The 21,163-nt window shown below is 31.1% G+C and overlaps 2 protein-coding genes and 2 long non-coding RNA genes across 9 annotated transcripts; 1 reads left to right on the top strand and 3 right to left on the bottom strand.

The window, feature by feature from the left end:
- The first annotated feature begins 5,741 nt into the window (after nt 1–5,741).
- Nucleotides 5,742–7,153, top strand: LOC124912000 (urease accessory protein F). 3 transcript variants are annotated; one of them, XM_047452550.1, is made up of 2 exons: nt 5,742–5,936; nt 6,145–7,153. In XM_047452550.1, the coding sequence occupies exon 2, from the start codon at nt 6,218–6,220 to the stop codon at nt 6,926–6,928; it is 711 nt and encodes a 236-aa protein (XP_047308506.1). In that variant the 5' UTR covers nt 5,742–5,936; nt 6,145–6,217; the 3' UTR covers nt 6,929–7,153. The 3 variants fall into 3 exon arrangements, with proteins under 3 accessions (XP_047308506.1, XP_047308507.1, XP_047308508.1); XM_047452551.1 differs by having other exon boundaries at nt 6,156–7,153; XM_047452552.1 differs by having other exon boundaries at nt 6,206–7,153.
- A 1,819-nt stretch (nt 7,154–8,972) lies between these two features.
- On the bottom strand, nt 8,973–12,137 carry LOC124911543 (alpha-L-fucosidase 3-like). The gene is made up of 5 exons (XM_047452044.1): nt 11,831–12,137; nt 11,431–11,643; nt 11,174–11,346; nt 10,257–10,530; nt 8,973–9,488 (listed from the first exon to the last, which is right to left on the bottom strand). The coding sequence occupies exons 1-5, from the start codon at nt 12,081–12,083 to the stop codon at nt 9,235–9,237; spliced, it is 1,167 nt and encodes a 388-aa protein (XP_047308000.1). The 5' UTR covers nt 12,084–12,137; the 3' UTR covers nt 8,973–9,234.
- Nucleotides 12,138–13,756: 1,619 nt separating this feature from the next.
- Nucleotides 13,757–15,097, bottom strand: LOC124911170. 2 transcript variants are annotated; one of them, XR_007096587.1, is made up of 3 exons: nt 14,956–15,097; nt 14,103–14,276; nt 13,757–14,035 (listed from the first exon to the last, which is right to left on the bottom strand). It is a non-coding gene; the product is annotated as an uncharacterized LOC124911170 (long non-coding RNA). The 2 variants fall into 2 exon arrangements; XR_007096588.1 differs by lacking the exon at nt 14,956–15,097 and adding an exon at nt 14,708–14,782.
- Nucleotides 15,098–16,686: 1,589 nt separating this feature from the next.
- LOC124912462 lies at nt 16,687–19,009 on the bottom strand. Of its 3 annotated transcripts, XR_007096669.1 has the most exons (4): nt 18,283–19,009; nt 17,238–18,204; nt 17,085–17,156; nt 16,687–16,977 (listed from the first exon to the last, which is right to left on the bottom strand). It is a non-coding gene; the product is annotated as an uncharacterized LOC124912462 (long non-coding RNA). The 3 variants fall into 3 exon arrangements; XR_007096668.1 differs by having other exon boundaries at nt 17,606–19,009; XR_007096667.1 differs by having other exon boundaries at nt 17,238–19,009.
- Nucleotides 19,010–21,163: the final 2,154 nt, after the last annotated feature.

Genomic DNA, 21,163 nt, shown 5'->3' on the forward strand with positions numbered 1-21,163 from the left:
CATGAAATGTAACCGGTAGTTTGTATGATCGACTTTTTATAAACACGTATCCGGTATTTTATAAAATGTTGGTATTTTATAAAGCACACCTGACCTATCTACTCTCCGGTATTATATTGAAGCGTAGCCAGTTATTTATGCATCGGTTTTATAAGGGGCGTGTCCGGTATTTTACAAGATCGACATTTTGTGAAGACGCGTCTGGTAGTTTATATAATCGGTTTTATATAAATACGCGTCCGGTATTATATAATTGGTTTTATATAATAGGTGCTTCCAGCAGTTTGTGCACGTATTCGGTTTTATATCAGTTCGGCATTTTACAAAACTATCCGGTAGTTTATAACTTCCATTTTATATCTAACTGGGACGCGTCTGGTTTTATCTTCTGATAGTTTATATAATCAGTTTTATATAAACACGCGTCCGGTATTATATAATCGGTTTTATATAATAAATGTCAAGTTGTCTTATGACTTCAGTTTTACATCAAATTGGAGCGCGTCCGGCATTTTACCATTTATGTGCTACATTAGGACGCTTCCGGTATTATTAGAAGACAACTTTATACATCTCCAACTTTTGTTTCCTTTTCGGTGCAAAGACTTATGAAGAACTTTTGGCAGTCTGTTTCAACAACAGAGGACTGTTAAACCGAGCATACATTGACAAAGTTCTTATGTGTCTCAAACTACATAAGGTGTACGCTCCTCATTTACCACATCTCATAAAAGATAATTTGGCACTACCTAAATGCAGCACATCCTCGATCAATACAATCACATTAATGAATATTTTGGCTTGTTATCATCCAAGTACAGACAAGATCAAAAAGGATCCTCCCTTATATACTATTTTGGAGCTCAACCAATCAGATTAAGACAGATGTCTTATGAAGTAGATATATTCGTTGAGCAGCAAATATGTCCGTTGACATCTGCCTACTTAAGAAGACAGAGGATAATTTGTTTGACACATTTCACGAGTTAGAAAGCAAGTTTTACGAATCCCTAAACAATCAACTACTTTCACAAGCTTTCTCAAGTTCTCAAAGTCCATACAACTTTCAAGTTTTCTAGAGTGTTACAACTGTATTACATACTACCTATTCTGTGTGAGTTGGTTAGCATTTTAAGTTGACATAGTTTGTTTCTGTTCAACGGAGTGTGTGTGCTAGAAGTTCAAAAACAGGCAGAAAATAAGTCATAGTTGTTCGACTTGGTTTGTACAAGTGTTGTATTTAAGCAAATCTTCTAGTGAATATCCTTCTCATCTTTGAGAAGAAGGGGTGACGTAGAAGTTTTACTCAGAACATCCATAAACTTTCTCGTATTGTGCTTTTCTTCCTTTCAATCTCATTCACATATTGCTTCAAGTCCAAACAAACTATTCCGCACTTGAACGTTGTTCAAGAGTTTGTGAAGGCTTGCGTAGAATAGAAACGGATATTAATCTCTAACAGGATTATTATCAAACGAAATGTGTGTAAGCGTTCAACGTAAGTAGACCCCCGTTTCTATCGTTGATCCCGATCCTAACACATTTAAATATAAACTCAACCGTAAGTTAATGGGTGGGTACAAGTTATACCAAATATCTTTTTTTAATTATATATTTAAAATAATAACTAATACATATTAATTATTAAATATATATATATAACAACATATTTAAAAATAAATTTGTGGTATATTTAAATAAAAATAAATTCTCCTTTTATATACATACACAAAATTATAAAATAATTTCAACAATCATGTATTGGTTAAAGTGTTCACATTTCAAATTTGAGACTAGGGTTCGAGTTTAATGCATGAGTGTGAATTTGAGGGATTAAGTGAATGATCGATAAAAATACCTAAGATGACAGGGTATAATGTGACCGATAATAACGAATTAATAAGTGAGGGTAGATATGACTAATAATAACGAATTTGTTAATGTATAATGTTTAAAATGAGGGTAAGTTTGGTGAGTGATTAAATATCTTTCTATTTGTCATTTCTGAATAATAGCTCAAAATAATGAATATATTTAGATAATATTACTTTAGTTTTTTCATTCATGGTGAATATAGTAATCGGGTGTGTAAGTCTTCTTGTGTTAATAATTTTATAATTTATATAATTATATATTAAATATTATATATAACAACGGTTAGAATGGAAATTTGACATACCCTATTTTATAAATAACATTATTATTTATAATAATATTTTGAATATTAAAATTCAAAATAACTTAATTATTTTGATAATTAAACTCTTATTAGAAAAATTAAATCAAAATCAAAAAATAATTTTAAGTTAAAATAATATATTTATTTTACCCAAATTAAACCCAAGAGAGGTTGAAATTATTTAATTATGATTTTAAACATAAATTACGTATAATTTATGGATTAAATAAATATCCAAAAATACCCAAAATAAAAATAATGGACATTATTTTTATTATATTTCATAAAATAATTTTTTGTGTAATTTTTGGTGAAGAAAAACGCAAGAAAGGGGTTAAAATTCAAATAACCCTTTTATTAAAAATAAAACTGATAATCGGATTTGGCCGAAAATGTGAAATTAAATTGCAACAGGATCATGGGTCATTGGATCAGCACGTCCAGGAATCAGCCCGTTGTAATGAAGCACTCGCGCGCCCAGTCCACACGTAAGAAATTAACGGGACGTCAAGCTCGTTAGTCCTGATCGCCCAGCGCCAACGAAACACTAACGGATCGCCAACGACGCAATTGGGATAGATCAAAAAGGCATCGTTTTGATTGTCTTCTTCGCAAATTCTTGCAAGCCTTGGCAAACTCTGGCGATCTTCCAGAAGCTCTAGCTTCTTCATCTCTTGACCTTATCCTCTGTTTTTTCACCCACTTGCTCGTCTTATCCTCGCCTACAATATCCTTAATAAGCCTATTAATATTTCCTTTCCCTAGAACTAGGCTGCCACGAATAAGATAAGATTTAGGGATAGAACTTCAAATCGACGAATTGAACTTGAATTTGATCACCACAACCGACCTAAAGCTACTATCAATACTCCTTATTTGATCCTCTACCAAACCATCAAACAATCAACACATATTACATACAGAATCGAAGAATTCAAATTTCGACCATGAACGGTTTTATGTTTAAACTTCTCCGGTGATCACAACTTCGATCCAGTCTTCTTGAAAGCTTCTAACACATCCTTGGAGTGTTCTCTAATCGTTGGTATGCATCCAGAACCTTTGTAATTTAATTAGTGATTAAAAATTAGTTTTTACCAAGTTTGATCAAATCTTATCTATTCTAGGGTTTAATTGGATGATTTCTTTATTTAGAATCAATCCATATATGATATATGAACTTTCTGTTGAAAAATATTTGATCAAATCAACTTTAAACTAAAAACACGAAAATTTGAATTGAAAATCTGAATTTTTAAAAATACATATTCTGTGCTTTAATCTTGCTTTTTTTTTACATATAGCTGTTAAGCATGTTTATAAAAATGTTAGGATGAATTCCAGATCATCATCCCGGTCATGTTTGATCAAACTGAGATTTTAAAAATTTTGAATTTGGATTTCATCTTCAAAAATTGTTACAGAGCTGTTATGATGTTCTTGTTTTGGTTGTGTTCAAATATGTTCATCATTTCAAAACTTATGGAACAAAAATCAGACATTGAAATGACCTAATTCAAAAGATCCCAAATTTTGTCCTAAAAACAGTTTTTTAAAATTGATCTTTATAAAGATCGATTGGTCGTGATTAGGGTTAGGGTTAGGGCTTTGTTCTTCATGATAATATGAATCGTCTCCAATTTATATATCATGATTCCATGATATGTATCAAAGTTATAGCTTCTGATATTCTTAACCAATTCAAGAACACTCGGTTCCCGACGACCGAGTCTTATAGGACCAGAACTGAGAAAGAGGACCGAGGATCTTTAGTCCGGACCGAGACCAATAACCGGTGTTCTTGAGTTAGGACCAAGACCGATGACCGATGTTCTTGAGTTAGGACTGAGACTTAAGACCGATGTTCTTGAGAAAGGACCGAGGAATCCGACCGAGGTTTCTAATCTCGGACCGAGAGGTTTGACTTGGGACCGAACCTCCTAGGTCCACGACCGACAAAACTAGACCTATGACCGAACCTCCCAAACCTATGACCGAGCTGCTTGAACCCTAGGACCGAGCCCTTCGGTCCCTCGACCGAGTAGTCCGAGTTCGAGACCGAGCCTCTCAAACCCAGGATCAAGCCCTCCGATCTCTTGACTCATGCTCCCGAGCCCTAGTCTAGACCACCCAGACCAAGCTCGTCCTAGCTCAAATCACCAAAACCGGACCAAAACCCTAAGACTCTAGTCATAAGGCTTGTTTGGTTCCACTTTTCAAAATACAAAATTATTTTTGTAATTTTGGGGCCCCAATACATTTTCAAATAATCCCGAAATGTCAGAAAATGATATTTAAATATTTTCAGGGTATTTCCTAAACAATATTTTAGCTAAGGCCCTATTTGGAATTTATTAAAATTCTAATACTTTTCTGATATTTTTCAGGGTTTTTACTCAGTATTATATCAACGCAATCGCATGTACGCCCTTTGAAATAATTTTGTACAATTATTTACGCAATCTAAACATATCATTGTTTAGGACTCCGGACTACAAATTGAAGAAAATAATTGTTATAATAAATCTTAGAATAGCTAGACTTTATTTATTTTAAATTTAAAACCGTCATTCGACGGGCGTGTATGACATAGCGCGAAAGCCTTTCTGAGCATAACCAAAAATCGAACCCCTTATAGAAACTCTGGTATAAAATACGTGTATACACATATACTTTTTTTTACTGATTTTTGTAAAACCATTTGGCGACTCTGTTTTCAAATAAATAATCTTTTAAATTAGTTATGTTTGATTAATTTAAATCGGATTTTGGTTAAATTATTATTTGACCAGATTATTAAAATTTGAATAAAGTTAATTATTTTTATAATTAATTTCTAAAAGCTCCTATGTATTTTCAAAAATCTTTTAAAATAATCTAGGTATTTGACCCAGATTAAGAGAATGGTAGTTCGAATTAAATCAAATGCACAAAATGAGGTATAATGTGATCGATAGTGACGAATTAGTTGGAGAAAAATATCCTAAGTGAAGATAGATGTTGGTCGATAATAAGATGTAGCAAAATGTTAGTATTTGGTTTTTAAAATATTTATTATTTGCTCATTTCATATATGTTTTACCATTACAATTGCACCATATTTAAATGTCTATTTAATATTTTTTTCTTACTTTATTTGAAAATAATCTCACTTTGAGCAATAAATTATTTTTTTAAAATAATTTGTTTCAATTTAATTAAAATAATGGTATATAGAATATGCTTTTATTATATATATTAACAAATTTAATATCATTTTTTTATTTAAACACAATTTCAATTTTATCTAATTTTAAATAGATTCATATCAAATTAATCCATTTAATTAAAATTTTGTATTTAATTCTAAAAACAGATGATCGTAATTATTAATTCTAAAATATTTTTTTAAATTCTAATATAAATGATTGGTATTAATAATAATGGTTATTTCCTATAGTTTAACTCTTTAATTTAATATATTAATTAATTTTTATAAATTTTAACTTATTTAATTAATTCTTATAATAAAAGGAATTTATGTTATTTTTAATTAATAAAATGATGGATTAGATGGATGGATGTGATGCTCAATTGAGAAATGGGGAGCGATGCTAAATCTGAAATCTTTTCTCTCCTAAACTAAACTCTTAAAGCTTGAATCTTGCTTCCTTCCTGTCGGAAATGGAAGGTCAAGAATGGCGAATATAGCTGTAGAAACTGGCCTGTGATTGAATCATCTTCTCAAGTCTAGACGGTGGTGCATCCTTCTTTCATCGTAAGTTTTATTGGATCATCTTCTTTCTCTTAAATTGGATTCATAAGGGTGAGTTTAATCATTAGAATAGCTGATTCTTTACCCATTTTACATTCGATTTAGTGTTGATTAGAGACAAACAAGGTCAATGATGCGTTCTTTTAGGGTTCTTTTAGGGCAAACGAATCTGATCTCTATATTTTTGCTCATGAATTTCTATCTATTAAAGTTGCATGACAGGTCGGTCAATTATCAATTTCAAACCCTAAGCCCTAAACCTTTACCTGTAGCATCTCAACTGTATGGAGACATCAGTGTTGGGAACACCAAATGATTCAATTCTTCAATGGAAGCTATGGCAGTTGCTTGATTCCATTCTTCCAACAGGTGGATTTGCGCATTCATCTGGGTTAGAAGCAGCAGTTCAAGCCCGAATAGTTTCCACCCCTGAAGATCTTCAAACATACGTAATTCACCTATTAGAGAACACAGGAAGCCTTCTTCTTCCATTCGTAAACGCTGCAACTAAACACCCTGAAATGGAAACATGGCACAAGCTTGACAGGATTCTAGACGCCACCCTTACTAACCAAGTGAGTCGTAAGGCGTCGATTTCACAAGGGTCGGCACTCATGAGAGTTGCAGCCGCGGTTTTCACAGAGGTTCCTTCTTTGAAGACTATGAGGAGTTTGAGCATAGGAAAGAATGTAGTCAATTTTCACCACGCACCCATATTTGGATTGGTTTGTGGGCTTCTTGGTCTTGATTGTAAGACGACTGAGAGGGCTTACTTGTTTGTGATAACGAGAGATGTGATTTCAGCTGCAACAAGGCTGAATTTAGTAGGGCCTTTGGGTGCAGCCATGTTGCAGCATCAAATATCAATGGTTGCTGAACAAACTATGGAAAGATGGTCTGGGAAAGAGGTTGAGGATGCTTGTCAAGTTGCACCTTTGCTTGATGCGGTTCAAGGTTGTCATGAATATTTGTTTTCCAGGTTGTTTTGCTCTTGATTGTAACATTTCTATCGGATTAGCTGTTACCCTATAATCGGCATATCAAATGTTATTCTGTTCAGATTTGGTCGATATAAGGGTTGGACGATCGGTCCCAAGTCCATGTAAGACCTCAAATCATAGTGTTTGAGTGAGTAGTTGCATAAACATTACATATCTGACAATATAGTTGGACTCAATAGGAGTATAGCTCAGGTGGTGTCAATAGTCTTATTTTATAAATTGGATTTGATTTTTACTAAATGTCTTAAGTAGAATTAGAGGTTATGAATAATCATATGGGTGAGCAAATGAATAGATCTGTTTTACTCAATCTTAAATTCAAATTATTCTTAAATTCAAATTATATTTATTCATTACATAATTCAAACTTATATTGGATTGAATATGTATTAAATAATCTAATTTAACATTTTATTTTATTTATTTATTATTTTTTCGCTTAATATATTTTTTTTAACTAATATTTATTTCACTTTCTTTTTATAATTTTTATAAACCACTTATTGAACAATTTTTTTAATTTTTTTTTGTTAAATTTAAAACTTTTTGTTATAGTTAGTTTTTTATATATATAATAATGATAGGATAATGTAGTTAACAAATTTATTTTTATTTTGTCCAATAATAAATATAAATTTATTTTTGCTAGAAGTAATATAATTAATTAAACAGAAAATTTGATAGTTACTATAAACAAATAAAAATGGTTTGGGTGATGTGAAAAGACTGTAGAAAAAAAAAAATATATATATATATATATATATATATATATATTTTAGTGAGTAACCTAGTGAAAAATAATTATAACAAATTCAAAATTTTAATCACAATCTGATTTCAATATAAACCGAAATAACTAATTTAAAGAAATATAATTTTGTTTACATTATTCTAATCAAATTCGAATTTAGTCCAATTTAATTTCATTGCAAATCTGATTTCAATACACACCGAAATAACTAATTCAAATTAATATTTCTAATTAGGATCGATTTGGATTACAGATTAATCCATTAAATGTTTAACCTAGGAAAGATCTCAGTAGTTTTTTAAATTAAAAATACTTAATTTAATTTAAATAAGACATATTTATAGATTTAGTTGAAACTATTATAGGTATAAATTAGACAATTAATACAAATTTGTTATTATTTTTAAAAAATGGAATATATAAATATTTGGTCGGTAATAATTTATTTATTTTTGTTTAAGCCTTATTACAACTCTTAGATTTGTCTATGTATAATGGTTGTTCAAATTGATGGATTCTTTTTTTAGTTTAAAAAAATAACACGGACTCTTAACGAAAAGGGAAAATTGATCTCAAAACATGTTGGACTGAAATAGAGTTGTAATTGTAATTGTAATTTTAAACATTGAGATTTGAGAGGGAAGAAAAATGATATTATTTTAATTCTATTACAAATAATGGAATTAGAACCACAAACTCAACATAGACTAACAATAATTGTCTGAACTAAGATAATTTATTTATAAAAGAAAGTGAAATCACACTATTAAGAAAGAAAAAGAATGAAATATTAATACAACATATATAAATATAACTTAGATCAAAATTGAATAATTAATCTATGGTTGAAATTACCAAACTCCAATGGCAATGAATTATTTATTTATTTACTAATTTAGTCATTTAAATGACCAATGAAGCCGCAGCCGTGACAAGGACAATCCCGGCTGCTCCCAAGATGGAGAATTGTACAAGAGAAACGCTACCGGAAGGTGCCACGCCAGGGGTGGACGGAAACGCACCTGCCGGAACTGGACCACCGACGGGAGCAGCATCTTCTGCGTCTCCGTCGGTATTTCCGATGTCATCATCTAAGGGTGCAGCTGCCGGAGCGGTGGCATGGACGACAGAAGCCAGGGCCATGATGGCGAAAAAGAAGAGGAGAGTCATGATCAAAAGTTGTCGCGCCATTTTTATAAGGTTGTTGAAGAAGATATTTGTTTTTTGTTTTTTTTTTGGTTTGTTGTTAGAAGGTTGATGAATTGCTAGTCATTAGTGGTATGAATAATCAAACACAAACTTATTTATAGGGATGAATAAGAATAAGTTTTAATGGTGGAGAGTGGACCAACCAGAAATAGACCATTTTTCTACCTTATTTTCATAACCGGACACATGTTTGGTTTGGTCATTCTCATACCCCATTCCATTTCATTCCATTCTACTTTTAACGTATAAATTCATTATTTATTACTTCCGATTTTAAATAACAAATTTATCACATTCATGTAAGTTTCGACAATTTAAATAGGGTAGGTGGGTAATACGGTTATCTATTGCAGGCCATTTTCAATGGAATAGGAGGGTCGGAGAATGAACCGTCGACAATCTTGTCAAACACGAACTTGTTAGCCGCCTGTGTGAAATGATAGCCATCCCAGTTAACTGCCCTAGCCGGATCATCGCAGGACCCCACCAAGACTTCTTCTCCATTGATCACTGCCTTATATCCACAACCGTTAGACACGTTGTAGTTGAACCTTCCTCCATGTCCACAACAAGTTCGGAATGGGTCCTCAAACCCTAACATGTTTGGAAACGAATCATTCAGTATATAGACAAAGAAAAAAACAAATGCTATACAATGGTGTCAACTATGAGGGGAGAAAGGGGTTAAGGTCTGATCATGTCAAGTTGACATGAGTTAATCATTCGAGGATCTTGATTTTGCGGTTTGAGTGTTTTGGACATTGAGATTAATTTCAAATAACTCCCTATTCAATCAACAATTTACTCATATATAATCTTTTTTTAAACTCAAATAACTGCATTTTCAATAACTTAATCCAAGATCAAACAAGACAATGTACTTTACCTTGTATGTTTCTAGTTTTATGCTTGTTTACTTCAATTGACTCATGTAAACTGATGTCATGACTTGTATGTTTTGGACTTTTCGAGGATCTTGATATGGCAATTTTAATTTGACGTGGGTTATTTGAGATTAATTTCAAATAACTCATTATTCAATCACACATACCCATCATCAACTAAAATATCCTAGAAAATTAAATTTATAATACCACTACTTTTTTTTTAAACTCAAATAACTCCATTTTCAATAACATATATCAAACAAAGATATTTAACCATTTGGTTATTCAAAAGACCGAAGATAAAACAAGGCCTTGTACTTTACCTTTTATTTTTCATTCACTCATTTTGATTGACTAATGTTTGATGTCATGAGTTGTATTGTTATGGTTTGGATTTTCCATAATGGACTAACGAACAGATGATCAATTCTCAATGAAAAAAAAACAAATAATAAGAATGGTTGGAGAATAGTACCATTGTTCTTGAAATGGCTAATGAGAGAGTACTTGACAGAGTAGATGTCAACGTAAGTGATTGCAGCCTCGTGTAGACTTTCTCTAAGTTGGTCTACAGCCTCCTTTAGACCATTGTTGAAGTGTTGTGCAACCTCATTCAGCGGAGAAGAACATCCTACCTTGTCGATTTCCGAGGCGGTTATCATCTTCAAACGGTCCAATTGGTAAGTCAGACATCCTGCCGGAGCTGTGTTGTGTATCCAGAAATATCTCCCTCCTAGTTCATACACATCCTTTATAAAAATGTGTTTGTTAAAACCAGTTAAAGTAAACTATTAATTAGACATTAGTAATAGTTATGGCATACATTATTACATCTCATCATTCTAAAATGGGAGAGGTTAACTAACATTTTCTAAAGTTAGTTTCTAGACAAAATTATATAGGAATAAAATAAAGGGTGGACTTTGTTATTTTACAATTGTTTGAGGACCTTTTTTTTAGAACTAAATGAGAGAACTATCATGACTCCCCGCTTAAATTAAAGCGCTCCCGATAGAAATGAACCCATGACTTTTTGGTCTTTTAAGCCGACTTTTACCACTAGACTATCTTGTTGCATAAAAAACGTGACATTTTATTACATATAGGATCGGTTAGAGTTAATACAAGTGATGCCAAATGGTTAAGCTTTTCATTACAAAGTTGGATTCCCAAATTAATAAAATCTAGTTTTTTCTCTATTGATTTTGTAAGCTCTGTTCATCTTCAGAGTATTCCTTTTTTGTTCTCGGTTTAATAAGCATAAGAGGAGATTTATTGTTCTTCTCAAGAACACTTTATGAATTGAGTTGACATGATTATTATAAGAAATTTAACAGGATGCTTGTGAGAATTTTAAAAACATAATCTGAATTGGTATGGTGAATTCATTACCTTGACAATATCCTTGAATTGGCTTATCATATTGGGTATTTCAGCTTTAACTTGATCAAAATTCCACCCATTGAGGAAATACCCAGCTGACAAATCATTCTGTCCAATGTCAAAAGTATACAAAGCCTTTGAGAAAACCTCATTATTTGGCAGAATTTCTTGGAAAATTCCTCCTTCAAAAACAACACAATTGTATAAATAATCCAAACTCCAAACAGATTAAACATACAGTAACAAAGACAGACTCTAGTCTCTACCTTTTCTACGAACAATTTGGGAACGACGATGGAAACCATCGAACTCAAAATACTGAACATCTAACGAAACTGGACTGTAACCTGAATCCTTATAAGTAGTATTGATCTGAGGACGGATAGTGGAACCAGCTGTGGCAAAGTTAGCTCCATGGCTATAGTTAGAGCCAATAGAATCAAGAAATGCATTGATATATGGAATCCCTAACTCCTCAGCTGAGAAACATAATCAACAACATTTACTCAATTACATGAATCAAACTATCTAGACATAGATATAGTCATTACAAAACTTCAAAGCCCTAATATATTAAATCATTAGCTAGAAAACAATTCAGTATGTTTTAACTAAATCATGAGCAAATCAATGTAGAGTATTTCATTGCAGATATTTTAGATTTACCAATGAAGTCGATTATAAGACGGCCATCGCAGTAGCGTCCGGCTGGTCCGTTAAAGAAAGATTCGCCGTTGGGAGAGATTGCTTGACCGAATAAGGCTGATAAACCGCCGGTATCAGAGTTAGAGTCGCCGAAATTGAATATAGCTGGAAACTGACAGTCGCCATTGACGAGCAGAATGTAACCAGAGAATTGAAGAACAAGTATAGTGAGTATAGTGAGAAAACATCTTCTTCTTCTTCGATGAATCTCCATGAGAAGAGAGATTCAATGCATTTTCGTTTGGGGTTTTGGTTTTATTCAGTTGTGGATATAATAAGTAATATATGATTGAGAAACAGATATTATTAATAATAGTACATCTTACATGTGATCTTCTTCCGATAATAAATAATAAAAAATGGAACTTACAACTTAATCATTGTTTATATATTAAACAAATGTTAAAACTTTTGAATATTATTAAACTAGTTTTTATGATTTTGACGGTGGAAAAAAAAAATTGTTCATTTTTTTTGTTTTTTATAAATCAAAGTTTATTTTGTTTTTAACTGAATTTAATCAAACATTATCTCTTCCTCCTTTGAACTTTTCATGGAGTTATTATTGATCATGGTTATGAAGTACAATATTAAGGAATCCTTCATATTTGAATTTGTTATTCTTTATTACTATAGTTATTTTTATCATGGGATATTTTTATTATTTTTATATATATTTCTATTTTGGTGTATATTTCATTTATATATATTTTATTTGTCACAATAGTCCATAAATGAAATTTCTTTGGTAAAGTATTACCGTACTAGTTCCACGAATGATTGACCGATCATGTTGAGATCATTTTTAGTGTTAAAATTCAGGGACAGATTAAGGATTAAGAGTTGGAGTGGAATGAAAAAAAATTGAAATTGTCTTTACAAAAATAATTTTGAATAAAACGAATAGATAAAGGTAAATTTTATTATTATTTTAATAAAAAAAATAAACAAACAATGAATTATATTAAAATATAATTTAAAAAAAAATAGGTAATGACATATTTTAACCTTAAAAAAATATAGCATAAAAAAATTAAGGTGAGTCGAGTCCCTACATAAATCCGCTCCAAGTAATAAAAAAACACATAAAATATAAAAGGTAAAAATATATTTTAAAAACCAAAATTATAATAGTAGATACCGTCTAATATTACATGTCTTATAAGAGTAAATATTCTAGAGAAACGTGTGGAACATAGCATCTATATTCCCACACGTAACCAAGCACCAAACTCACCTTATAAAATTTATGATTTTTGTGTGTTTACATAATATATATTTTTTCTTAATTTTGTGAGAAAAAGTTATATAGAAATTTCTTTGGCATGAGATTATTTTTAAATTGTAAAAGTTAAAATGGAGACTAATGTTAAATTTATCATTTATTCTTAATCTCGTATATTAATCTCGTATATGATTCGAAGGAAGGTAACTTATGAAATTTAATTATAAAGTCTAATTTGTTATTTTATATGAGTATTTCAATTTATTTAAAAAGAAAAATTCTTTAACAACTTATTAAAGAAAATCTTAGATATTATATTATTCTTTGAAATTGATTCTTTTTATCTAACTTCTAAATTTATTCATGTTCATATAAATTAAAAAATTACATTTTTTAATTTTTTATATTATTAAAATATTAATTCCATTCACTAGATTTATTATCTAAAATATTAAAATATATATTTTTGTTAAATATTTTTTGTCATAATATATTATTACCAATTTTTAAAATAATCAAAGTTTTATTCAAATAAACCTATATTATGTGTTATGTGTTTTTCTTAGATTAGCACAAGTCTAGCATGATGGTATCCAGTTAAAGGAATCACTATGTTGTCAAGAGAAGATTACGAACTCTCTTGTTAAGAGGAGATTACAAGAATATTTTTTTTTATATTAGCGCTAGTCTAGCCATGATCAAAATAGATTGAGGTAAGGAATCAATACATTGTTAAGAGGAGATTACAATGGTATTTCTTTGTATTAGCGCTAGTCTCGCCATGGTCAAAACATATCCGACAAATCTTTAGCTGCGTAATTCTTCGAACTCCATTGACATCATGGACAAATATACTGTGCTTTTCCTTTTCAATCTTTTTCTTTATTGCAAAGAGCACATATTTGGTGTTGTCAGCCCTTACAATTATCGCAATGGACCAACTGCAAATTGAGATCATATTTTATCATGTTATAAACAAGAAACTATACAAGTAAACTCGGATCTTACATAATCTTCATCTTCTTGAATGTCTTGATTAGCTCCGCTTTGGGAATGGAAATTCGATATTATTTCCATGTGATCCCTTAACACATCCCTTACAAATCCAGTGTTTTGGTTCTTTTTCATCATATATTGTCCAACAATAACAATAGAGAGTGATCTCTCTTGTTTATACTTGCACTGCATATATATATATAATGAGCAATAAATTAGTATATATATATATATAGATGCAAACATTTGATTGATTGTTCTTAGCAAGATCGGACGTCGACTCAGTTTCAACTATTGACGATCCTAGGCTTGATAATTCATCGTGATGAATCAACAAATTGAGTTTTAACATGATATCCACATATTAATCATTTAAACTGTAGATCGATCGAGTACTCAAACACATTACGATTTCTATCCTATATATAATTCAAGTATTATATCAACACATAAATTGGTTTCCATCCTCAACACCTATCGGAAGTCTCTGCGAAATTCCAATTAACCAAAATTCAACTAGATAATCACTCAATATATACTAACGAGAATAAGCAAATGCAAACGATTATGATACTAGAAATCAGCAAGAGAGAGACAATCAAATGGAGAAAACTTACAATAGATTGGCGAAGCACCTATCTTAACGGAGGAACTTAGGAAACAACTACAGTTCTTGGAACACGATTATTATACTAGAAATCAGCAAGAGAAAGACAATCAAATGGAGAAAATTAAACTTACAATAGATTGGCGAAGCACCTATCTTAACGGAGGAACTTAGGAAACAACTACAGTTCTTGGAACACGATTATTATACTAGAAATCAGCAAGAGAAAGACAATCAAATGGAGAAAATTAAACTTACAATAGATTGGCGAAGCACCTATCTTAACGGAGGAACTTAGGAAACACCTACAGTTCTTGGAACACGAAGATCATACTTGGAAGCTATCTATGGCAACCAACAATGGCAGAAATCTTTTCAATTTCTCTCTCTCTAACTTTTCTCTTTCTTGATGGCCAAGAAATAACTGATCTTACTAACTCCTTAATAACAAACCCAAACAACCTCTTTTAAACTAAAATCAAAATAGTCCTCCACCTTTTCCTTCTTTTCCTAATCAGACCCTAGACTTTTCGATTATTATTTTTTTCATTCCTAAACTCCTAGTCGGGCCTTCTCTTTAGGCTTGGGCTTTTGAGAGGTTAGGCCTGGTACTTTGGACTGGGCTCGACATGCAACACGATAAAACAAAATTATTAGTTTGATAAAGAGTATATACTAGAATCTTGAGATAAGTCCAACAAATGTTTGGGCTTTAGCCCACAAGATCCTTGAGTTTTGGCATTTTTCCTATAAAATCCTTTTCAATTTATTTATTAGCAAAGAAAGTTAAGACTTTATATTAGGTTGACTTTTTTTTCATAAACAAAATAATAATTAAAATAAAATAAACTCCAGTAATTAAACATATGCATCTCATAATATATGGATAATTTTTAAATTTATATATATATTTAAATATAAATAATAGAATAGAATATTTAACTCTAACATTTGAAGAGAAATAAAATCTAGAAAAATAGGATTTTGAAATTCAAAATCTTTAAAACTTATCAAAAATAAAAATAAAAATAATTAAAATTCTTAGATATTTTAGAATCTAAATCCCTTCAAAATTTTGAGGCTCAAGAAAGAATATTAAATGCATAAAGATTGACCTTTTATTTTTCATATCCACAATTTTTATTTTTAATTATAAATAGTACAATTCAATTATAATATTAATTAACTAATTTATTAATAAAAACATGTTAACATGTTTAACTAAAAATTTTAGTTTATTATGAACTTTCAATTAATTTTCAAAGTCTTGCAAGTTTTAATTCAAATAAAAATTATAAATACAACTTATGTCATTTGAATTATTAACAATACAAAAATTAATGCAAATATTTCGGTCTAAACATTCTTGGTGCAACCAGAACAATTAGTAAAACTAACTAAAATCATCAATTTTTCGGCTTTTAAATCTCTAAACCCACTTCATCTCTTAAATTCTTAAGCTCGTTATCTCTTCAATCTTATGCCAACAAGAGGTGGACTCCTTTTATGCAATTAGAAACACCACATAACTTTATTGATTCAATCTTATGCCAACAAGAGGTGGACTCCTTTTATGCAATTAGAAACTCCACATAACTGTATTGATTCCAACGCAATTTATCCTTTTAGAGCTGACGTAACAAACTACGCGAGCCTCCCAACGAAGCCAACAAAAATCCTTTTCAAATAATCAAAATAAAAGGCAGTTTCATTATGGTGGTATACCAGCTGCCTGTTCTTCCACTTCCAGTTCCCTTTTTGGTAATTCTTTTTTCTTGTTTTATCTTGTATTTTATCTCAAACTTTAGATATATTGTTTTCTGATAAACTTTTACATTCTTGATGTGGATATCCTATTTCTGGCATTCTGTTAAACCAAATAAGTAGATAAGCATAGAAAACAGGTTACTCAACGAGCTTGACAAAAACATCAATTAACACGAAAAGAATAATTAATCTCACCCTAAGTCCAAGAAGTTTATGTGTTTCAGTATTAAGAATTCCAAGCAGCTTCTTGAAGAAGGCTTAAGAGTATATTAATAAAATCTAAGAATCATTCCTTTACAAAACCCAAGTTTCTGTATAAGAATCATGTGAGACAAAATGATGCTAAGCATGGTTCATAGGCAGATGAAAAGAGTCTTTGCTTATCTAGGAACACAAAGCCTATGTGAACTTTAAACCTTTTCCCATTTCAGGTGGGAGCTCAACTCCAAGATTGCCAGGAGAAAGAATAATTCCATCCACCTCTTGTAGGATCTCATCAAAATGGGTTAAGCCCTAAAGGGAGAAAAATGGTTTTATACATACCAATCTTTCTGAGAGTTGCAATTTAAACTATGTAACAATAAACTTAAGGCATAGAGATATGCTGCAAGGACACTGACCTCAACATTCTCAATTTTTGCAAATATTTGAGTTTGAGAAAGATCACCTAGCTTTGCTAGGAAATCACGAGCCTGTAAGAAGATTAAAGAAATTTATTGACCAATTCTTATACCAATAGCATGAAGAAAGAAAAGTTGAAATTAGTTCATTACTTCAAGAACATCCTCTACATGTCGAGTGTATGATCAATTACAAGCCTCTTTTATGTCAATAAAAACTAGCTGTTAGTCAATCAAAAGTGATTCTAACTCATAACCAAACAAGTCCATGCTATATGCTAGTAACTATTCCATTAGAAAAATATATATATGTACAAAAAGTTTAATAACTATCCACGATTATTAGGTTTGATAACAAGATTCCTATCTCAAGTTCATAAATCTACAAACTGCGTCAATGTTGAAGTTTAATGAGAAACTACAAACTGCGTCGACATTGAAGTTTAATGAGAAACAAAAGGGGTTAGAGGAAAACACTAGAATAGAAGGAAATCAATGAGCAAGAAGAAGTTGTAGCTTACCCACACCATTCAATTTGTAGGTGATCAACAAATACATCTATAAAATGGAGTCATTTTGTCTATCCAAATCATTTTCACCTCTTTATCCCTATCAGAGAGTGTAGGCAGATCGATGTGAACTTGTGAGGCATGTAAGGTGAACAGTGACCCAGTTAAAGTTGCAGTGTTCTTTATCACACAGACCACATCCTCCCCTTTCACTTAATCAGACGAATAAATAACCACGGAATTATCATCCTACCAGCTCATCAACTCAGATAAAACCTCAGCTCTAGTTTCATGATAAAGAAATCAACTCTTTTATAGAAAACAATATACAGTACACACAAAAAAAAAACTAATATTTCTAGACATGGATATGATCAAGGGATAGAGAAACTACCTCTAGCCAAACAGAAGTAGATTAACTGCCTGTAAATAAGTACTGACCAACAAAGATGGTGTCTCCTCTCCCTTCTTCATTGTCTGTAAAAACACAACCAATGCTGATTAACCCCTACATCACTCCAGAACACAATGTTCCTCCTCAACCTTTGCCAATCCAATCCAGGGAAGTTGATGGGTAGCAATTCTGCACCGACTGTATCTAACATAATAACCTGAAATAGACTCAGCAAGCAAATGCATGACTATATAATTAGGAATCATCATTGCAAGCAATCAGATTGAAAACAGACCAACCACCACATTATACAAAGTTAAATAATATGCACACAGCTTCTTGAAGCTCTAATTTACAGAAGAAGCCCTCAAGTTTTCCAATGGCTCTTGGGATACTCAGCATTTCCCCACTGCAAGGATTCAAGAAAAACAGAAATCTTCATAGTCACCTGCTATCAATTGTATACTAAACTATAACCTAATTCTATACTAACTAACCTGTCAATACAAACCAATCACCTAAGAGCCACACTTATTCATTCATTAACATTCAAATTCTAAGGGATAATAAACATAAGAAAGATAGAGTTTAAAACAACCTACACTTAATCCCTATATCATCCAATTTTTGCTGGAACATGACTGCAAAACACTTAGTTGACAACAAAATAATCTAGAAATTCATAACCAAATCGAAACCATCAACAATATGTCTTCAACATGTTTACCTATTTACTTAGTTTGTCTTGGATTTCAATGCTTCCAGCACAAGAACTGACTGCTCACGCATATAGTCGAGTTGTTGCAAGTAAACCTCTATTTCCTATATTTGTAACTTATTGTCTAATCGAACTTCTTTGCACCTGTTATCAATTGTGACCCGTATTTCACAGTTTCCTTTTCCTATAGAAAGGTCCAGCCTTGGATGGAGTAGCAGCAGCAACAAACAGCAGCTTGATAGACCTCCATATCCGTCTGGTCTTGAACTTTTCTATCATCACCGTTCCCTTCTTGTTTATGCTAGGAAATAGAGATTTACTTGCAACGCCTAGACTATATGCGTTGCACTTCTGCTGCTTGACAGAAAAAAAAAAAAATGCATTTTAGGAACAACCACAACCCTATTTAAGTAGATTTGGAGACAAATATTAGGGCTGACAAGGACCGACAAAAATTAAATTTAGGTAGTATGATTTACTTTTGTCACACTTTTTCAAAAAAGATTTACTAATTCATGTTAGTTTTTCTTAGGGTCGTCTAGGAAGGAACTTGAAAGGGCATGCTTTGGATATTGTTTGATCGGGAGTTGTGTGGACATGTGGAAAACAATTCAAGCATTACCCAACTTTTTTCCGAAATGGAATTACCATACGAGTAAGTCTAATGTGTATTTTTTGGTTGTTTCTTATTTAAGTTAAGACTTGAAATAAACAAGTCACATTAGTTTATTTGGACGAGAGTAGTAATAGGATGCTTAATTCTCAGGTTGAATAAGGTTTATGATGAGATGATTTAGGGTTATCTCATCTTGTTTGGTAAAACCCATGTTCTCTATTTTGTTTTCTCATTTTGCCCCTTTCCTTCTTAAACGCTTATAATGAAGTTGAAGTGTAATTGGGTAATTGAATGTTTATTATTCATAAACATAACCATCTCTAGGGTTATGTTATCGAAAAGGCTTTGCACAATTCTCGAATATCTCATTCTTAATTCGAGTTTTGAGAACCCATTACCCACTAATGTAGTTTACTTAAAAAAACAAAGTTTCAGGTTCGATTCCCACGCTCTAAATTGAAGAGGGCCAGGCCTATGAATGTGAAAGTTTTGATAGTTTTATAAATTAAAAAAATAAATATAAAATAGAAATCGAGTTTTGAGAACCGTTCCACTTGTTAGCTAACCCTTAAATGCAAGTAAACTCTTTTGTTTTTGTTTTTATGGCAGGAGAAGAAAGTAAATATCTGGCTTACATCGAAGACATGTATGGAAAAAAAGTGTTAAGATGGTTTAATCGTAACCAAGAAGTCAAAGGAATAGATTCATTATGTGATAAAACAAACTACAGTAATTAAACATATGCATTTCATAATATATGGATAATTTCTAAATATATATATATATATATATATATATATATATATATATATATATATATATATATATATATATATATATATATATATATATATATATATATATATATATATATAATATAATAGAATGTTTAACTATAACATTTGAAGAGAAATAAAACCTAGAGAAATAGGAATTTGAAATTCAATATTTTTAAAACTTATCAAAATAAAAAAATAATTAAAATTCTTAGATATTTTAGAATCTAAACCACTCCAAAAGTTTATGTGTTTCAACATTAAGAATTCCTGGCTTTAAACCGTCATATTTCTCTCTAAGAGAATCCTGACAGTAACGGGTTAGGCTATGTGAACTTACACTTTTACTTCGTCCGTCCATTGTGCTTTTCACCAGCAATGTTTGTAACACTGTCACAAGGCTTTGGTCAATCCTTCAAGGAATGGTGGTTTCAAGCACAATTGAAACACGAAAAGTTCGATATTTTATAATGCCTAACAATGACAAAATTGTGTGAATAGAAAAGTCGCACATTGAATAATGGGCAGGAAAATACTTGACAATAAATTAGTGAAACTACAAAAAAGTTTCTCAATACACACAACAATTGACATTTTGAAGTAAAATAGATAATAACCCAATTTTATTCATTGTGAAAGGAAAAGAATGCTCCATCAAAAAATTAACCTATCCATATCACTATAACCATCAACCATCACGTGAAGTCAAACCAAAAGAGTATTAGTTGAAATTTATAAGGTCACTAATATAATAAATAATTGTACAAATTTCATATTTAATATAAACCAAAATAATATGATCTAATGTAAAATTATGTTTATGCATAGGGTGTATTTGTCATGAATATAAAGTGAGGATACCTTAGTGACATTTCTAAATTTATGCTACAAATTGTTTCGTAAGGTGTTTTTATGGGTTCTTGATTTCAAAAATCAAGTTCTTGATCTCTAGGACCGTGTGGAAATATATAATCAAGGGGAAGCGGAAGGTTTTGTAATAGAGAATTTGGAATGAGAGGATAGAAGAACCAAGAGTGAGAAGAGAAATATTGTTGGTCTATACCAA

The sequence above is a fragment of the Impatiens glandulifera genome, chromosome 8, assembly GCF_907164915.1.
Source record: "Impatiens glandulifera chromosome 8, dImpGla2.1, whole genome shotgun sequence".
Lineage (NCBI taxonomy): Eukaryota > Viridiplantae > Streptophyta > Magnoliopsida > Ericales > Balsaminaceae > Impatiens > Impatiens glandulifera.